Source organism: Gekko japonicus, unplaced genomic scaffold, assembly GCF_001447785.1.
Source record: "Gekko japonicus isolate JY-2015 unplaced genomic scaffold, Gekko_japonicus_V1.1 scaffold944, whole genome shotgun sequence".
In the NCBI taxonomy this organism is placed as follows: Eukaryota; Metazoa; Chordata; class Lepidosauria; order Squamata; family Gekkonidae; genus Gekko; species Gekko japonicus.
Window position 1 is genome coordinate 672378 of NW_015165857.1, and position 6456 is coordinate 678833.

General features: G+C 45.5%; 1 protein-coding gene across 1 annotated transcript in view; it reads right to left on the minus strand.

The window, feature by feature from the left end:
* The window catches only part of CNGB1 (cyclic nucleotide gated channel beta 1), a 56946-nt gene that overhangs the window by 37043 nt on the left and 13447 nt on the right, over positions 1–6456 (minus strand). The window contains exons 3-5 of the mRNA XM_015411181.1: positions 4203–4360; positions 2945–3070; positions 175–383 (exon numbers count right to left, since the gene is read on the minus strand). Coding sequence (XP_015266667.1) covers positions 175–383; positions 2945–3070; positions 4203–4360 — 493 coding nt within the window. The remainder of the gene's footprint in view (positions 1–174; positions 384–2944; positions 3071–4202; positions 4361–6456) is intronic.

A 6456-nucleotide genomic window follows, 5' to 3' on the forward strand; every position in this document is an offset into this window, starting at 1 on the left:
CCAATCCCCCATCTTTTAAATTTTTTTGTAACATCCAGCTTGAAAAAGAGACCTGGTGAGCTCGAACGTTTGCACACCATTTTAGCAAATTGGGTTGGTCCTAATAAAAGGCGTTGCATGGGTTTTGCTCTAGTTATCACCACAGGACCGCCTACCCTGCTGGCCCCCACTCACTATGATGTCTCCTCTTTCAACAAACTGTAGGCGGACTTGAAAGACAATGATGTCCAAAAGGTAGATGAAGTCACAGACGTAGTCCACAGCCATCCAGTAGTAGACATTTCCAGGTGTTTGGTATGGGAAAGCCCAACGGACTGGAATCAGCCAGCAGTTCCAGTTCCATGCCAGAACCACAATGAAGAGCCACAAGATATATATCAGATCTGGGAAAGGGGAAAGGAAAGACCAGCACGGACTCAGTAAGGTAGACAAAGTGTGTAGGTTGCCATGTTGTACTAAATAAAAAATTCCAAAACACAGAAACTTTATACATAGAACACAGTCGATAGATCTGGATTTTGTGGCCATTTTTTGTTTGTATGTTCCAGTAACTTTTAGTGAGTCCTAAACAGAGGTCATTTCGGGGGGGATGGGGGGGGAAAGCAGTTCCCCCGGGTGAGGTACGGGGGGCGGGGCACATGACGAAGCCCTGCCCCCTGCTTCCGGCCGCCCCGCTTCCGGCCCTCATTCAGCCAGGAGGAGGCAGGAGAAGAGGGAGGGTAAGTTGCTTCCTTCCTGCCTCTCCCCACCCCTGCCTGCCCAGGGCCAGGGAGGGCCTTCGCGGGGCTTCCTTGCACTCCCGCCGGCCTTGCAGGTCCACCGCCGGGCCCCTCATGGGGCTCGGCAGTGGAGCTTCAAGGCCGCCAGCGGCGGCCGGGACCATTGGGGGCGGGGTGTGTGGCCTTATGACACACTTCCAGTGATGTCAGGGGGTGTGGCCTTATGACACACTTCCGGTGATGTCAGGGGGTGTGGCATATGCTAATGAGTTATGCTAATGAGTTCCCCTAGCTCTTTTTCTACGAAACGACCCCTGGTCCTAAAGCCCATTTGGCATCCTACTTCATGCAACCCAATTTATTCTGCAATACAATTGTGCCCTAATGATCCTTTTCCAGCTTCACTATGCTCCCTCTCAGATTTGCTTCACTCCAGTCTTTTCCAGAACAGTGCTAATGCACTTGGATGGGGAAACTGTGCACGTTCAAAGGTCCCACCCATCTCAACATAATTTTTTTCTGTCATCAGCTCCTTGCAGCTGCCATTTTCTCCACCACGCCACCGGAGGGCTTCGGGGACCTTTTAAAATTCAACAATTGCTATAGCACTATAACGCTCTAACAATTGCTGATCCCCCCCCCCCCTTAAGACCTCAAAAAGCCCTCTGGTGGCACAGTGAGGAAAAATGCAGGGAGAATGGCAACAGATGGAAGAAAGCGGACAGCAGATTCCTCTGTGGAGGCTCCATTGCCAATGCCCCACTGGTGGACCTCCTGATGGCAGCTGGGTTTTGGCCATTGTGTGACACAGAGTGCTGGACTGGATGGGCCATTATACCTGATCCAACATGGCTTATCTTATGTTCTCACAAACCTCTTTGCAGCACCAATGAATGCAAATTGGAGAATCCTTGCCACATGGATGGAGCCTAATTAAAACAATTCACAGCAATCGAAAAGAAAAATAAAACTCAGATCTTATTACCTAAGTAAAGCCAGATAAAACCCTGTTCTGTTAAAAGCCTGATGAAAAATAAAAATAGGTTTCAGGGATTTTGATGAAAAATAAAAATAGGTTTCAGGGATTTAATGCTGAAAATCAGCACTTTGAATTAAATTCCGAAGCAATGCAGGGTTAGGCAGAAGAGGTGGTATTATAAGACTGCTGCCTAACACCAGATAAAAGACAGGCAGCTGCATGCTGCATCAAATGAAGTTCCCAAAATGGTTTTCAAGAGCCACCCCATGTAAAATGCACGGCAGTAGTCAAGCCTGGTAATGATCAGCCTAGCAGGGCCAGGTGTGTCTAGAAGGGTCAAGAATCTAGGTGGTAGAGGCAGATGAAAGTTTACAAACTCACCTAAAAGAAGCAGGAAAAGCACAGCAAAATAACATACAATCAAACAGCAAAAGCAAAGAAGAGAACACTGACAGTTGAGCCAGGGAATGCAACACAACACTGTGGGGTCAACACTTTCAAAGGCAGCCAGCCAGTGCAGCTAATATGGAGCTGGGGACACATGGTTCCTATAGCAAGCCTACATTTGCATTCTGGTACCCACCAACTGCATATTCTGAGCCATTTTCAAAGGCATAGGCCATGTCCAGACTATTTTCCTGTAAGATCTATACCGGTCAGAATGGTCATTGGCACAACAAATGCCTCTTTCGTGTTTTGTATCGAAGGCAAACACACATCCATCACTCAAGCAGCTCACAGGCAATTTAGGCCTCACATCTGGAAAAAAAACCTCACAAGATAATGTGACTGACAGATGTCATTTGAGAGCGGAAACATGATTTATGTTAATGAATGCAACATAAACACATGAGCTGTGGCCATTTAGGTCCCTGAGTGTCCCCATCCCGGAGTGTAGTAGAGACTAGAATCCTGAGACCAGTTCAGGATTGTTGTCACAGTTTTAGTATCAAATACAGTCCCATTCCTGGCACTTCATTTCTCTTTTTCATAGCAGCCTCATTAATTCCAAAAAAGCCCTGTCCAGCCCTGACCTGGATAGCCCAGGAAAGCCCGATCTTATCAGATCTCAGAAGCTAAAGCAGGGTCGACTCTGGCAAGTACAGCCACCTCTCTGAATATCCTCCAGTAGAGGTCAGTCACCAGGGGTTACCATGACTTCCAGGTGCACACACACTCACGTGTACACACACATGAACATACGAAAAATACAAAAAAATACCCCCCAAAAAAGCCAGGTACTCACTGGTGAGAGGATCAATACTGCTGGGGAACTGGCACTTTTTCACATGCCACCGCTTTGATTTGCCAGCCTGGTCCTCTTTCTCAGTTTCTTCCTTCTTTTCTTCTGGAGGCTTTTGTTTGGAAGGTGCTGTGAAGACAGACCAAAACAAGTAAAGTAATATTTGTTTTAATAACCTTATGTGCCACCTCTTCTGTTCCAAGAACGACCAAAACTCACAATTAAAATAACATAACATGCAATAACCACCACTGAAATCCAGTTTAAAAGTACAATCCATAAAACCCCGGAGGAAAACTCACTGTCTTCCATAAACAAATCTCTAAATCTACCTGAAAGGCCCAGGAAAGTAAAACTGACACACACCCTGGGGGGAAAGATTCCCTTGTTCAACACTTTGGGTACCTGAATCCATTTATGGCCATAAAGGTAAAAAACAGCACTTTGAATTTGGCTAAAAAAAACACCCAATCACTATAGTTTACAACTTTGGGCATAAAGCAGAGGTCGCTGGGAAAGCAGTTGTGAATTTTCTACACTGTGCAGGGGATGGGACTAGAGGACCCTTGAGGTCCCTTCCAGCTCTATGTTTCTATGTTCTGTGTTTCTATGTTTATTGCAGCAATCCCACTAATACTGTAGTCACTGCATTTTCTATACTAGCTGAAGTTTCCAGATGGAAACTTCAAAGAAGGGTTGCCAACCTGGCAATCTCCAAAACTGGTCTCCTGATGATAGAATCAGTTCCACAAACCGAACCACAAACCCATACGAAGGGGGAGGTTGGTTCGCAAACCGTTCGTATCAGTCTGAGAACCTTTTAAAGTTTAACCCCCTGCTTTCTGCTCCCCACAGCCATTTAAACCAAACAGCTGAGCTGTTTGGTTTATGGAAGTTTGTGGCAGTTCTTCAGGTCACAAACATCCACAAACCACAAACCCACCAAATTTCATGATGAACTTTAGTTTGTCAGCCAGTTCATGCCCATCCCTACTGACTTTCTTTTACCAGCCAGAGTTCAGAAGGTCCCAGCTGCCTTCATTGAACACATGCTGATTCTTCAGGAACAAGACAAACTCCATCAGCTACAAATTGACGCCCTGCCAGCTGTTGCAAACTGGAAACTAGCAGGAAAAACTTGTTCTGCCACCTTTTGACATGACTACCCTTAAAGACAGTTTTAGGTTGGTCTTTGAGCATTCACAGAGTGCAAATTCAACATTCACCCTGCCAAATCTTGAACTTTTACCATGATACTTACAGGGCGCGGGTGTCTCTTCATCAGAAGAAACATCCGGGTCAACCAGCTTTTCTTTCACTTTCTCTGTCCGGTCTTTAAAAAGCCGCACCAATTCCTGCAGGCGATCGTTGATCACATCGCTGCTCTGGCTGGTTGTGGAGCCACTGCGTTTGGGCAAACTGCAGAGGTTACAAACGAAAAACTTCTGGTTAACCAGACCTACCATTCCACCAGGCACAGATGATCTCGGCCATTGCTGCAGGCAGAGAAGAGAGGATTTTTATACTCCACTTTTTGGAGGGACCTGTGACTGGCTCATGGTTACTCAACAGGCTCCAGATTCACGTCCCCTGCTCTCAGCCACTACACCGTGCTGGGACCCTGGGGGGTGGATGCATATGGCATTTTACAAGCCATTTAAACACAAATCAAACAGTTTTGAACTATTGCTATAATGCAATGGGCACACAATTACCAAGCATGAGTGGATGTTGCCAAAATGTATCCCAAAGTACAAATGTTTAATACTTTATAATTTTTAAATCTATTTTTTTCTCTGAATCAAATACACATTAAAGTTTTGTCAATGACAGAAATCTTCACAATGCAGACAAAACAGTCTAGTACAGGAATACACATTGCCCTGATGTGCTAAACTGTGGTGCTTGCCAGACTGTTTAGATCAACACACAGGGCTTGGTGTTCTACCAAATCAACCAGGAAGTGCCCTAGAGGTGCTAAGTGCTAACCATGCTGTGTCACCAACAGCATGGAGAAACAGGCTTTTCTGTATTATCATTTTCCTGGCTTGTGTGTTCCTGTTTTTTTTGGGGGGGGAGGTCCTGTTCTGCATATGTTTTGCCCCCTCTAGTGGTCAATTCAATATTACATAATTTTATGTCTGTCTTAAAAACCTGCAATTTAAACCTGCAGGGAGATATACTGGACATAAATCAATCTAATATTGAATCGACCACTAGAGGGAGCAAAACACAAGCAGAACAGAAAAAAACCCCAAAGCAACAGGAACACGCAAGCAAGGAAAATGAGAATGCGGAAAAGCCAAGTGACTAGTATGGTTAATGGCATATGTATCTTTTGGATCCATGCAACTGTCAGGCAGGTCCACACATAGACACACATCCCAAGGCACTGTTGATACTGCTTGCACTTGGTTTGTTCTTGGGTGTCTGTTGTCTTCTCCCAGTTTGGTTCACCACTGCACCAACATCATCACAGGAAAATGTCTGGCAACCAGGCCAAGAAGTTTGCCTATCCCTGGTCTAGTACCATCTACCATCATAATTTTTCTCATCATTGTTCTTAGTCAAAGACATCTTCTAAAATATTAGAACCACAATAAGGGCCAGCATGGATCCAGTCTGGTTGAGGACTACACACATGTAGGAGTAGGACTTAAAAGGGGGGAGGAGGTGAGAGCATTCTCGGTGATTGGCCGGCCGGAGAGCGATCACTTCCCATTGGCCCTGGTTTTTAATTTAACCTTCACTGTTGTAGAACATGAGGTCTTGAGGGATGAACCAAGAGAAGTGTCCTATAGTACTCCTAAGATTTGTTGGTCTGAGAAAGTGGCTCGAAAGGCTGCTGAGGTCTTGGAGCCTCGACACCTGGAAGAGTTCATACATCTATCTAGGGAACCAAATAGGACCTCAGACCTGATTCAGGCATATGACTATACTATAACCCAACTGGTAGAATCGATATCATCCCATTACCATCAATCTGGGCATAACAAATCGCGTCAGTTAGGGACATGGTTTGATAGAGAGTGCTATGAAGCAAAGGCCCAAGTCCGTTCCATATATCAGACATACAGAAAGTGTTGCTTAGGATGCTTACCTCCAGAATACTTTGAGGCGAGAGCATCTTTGATTAATCTATATAGAGAAAAGCAAAAACTGGCCCGGCAGAGGAGTTGGGAACCTCTTCTGCACGCTACAATTAGTAACGACTCAAGGAAATTTTGGGCCGTGATATCGGAGGCATTTGGCAGGAACAGACTTGTGAATTCCTCAATTACTAATAAGGACTGGCATGAACATTTTAAGATGGTTTTTATGGCCAAGAGAGCGCCAGAGGGTGAAGAGTGTGAGATTAAGTTAGAAGATTGCCCGGAATGGCCACCGGTGCAAGCTGATGAGACAGAAGTTTTAATTGCACAAATTAAGTCCAGGAAGGCACCGGGCCCGGATGCAATTCCTCCTGAGGCTTTAAAAGCATTTCCAGATTGGTGGGCTCCCTTTTTGGCGGCCCT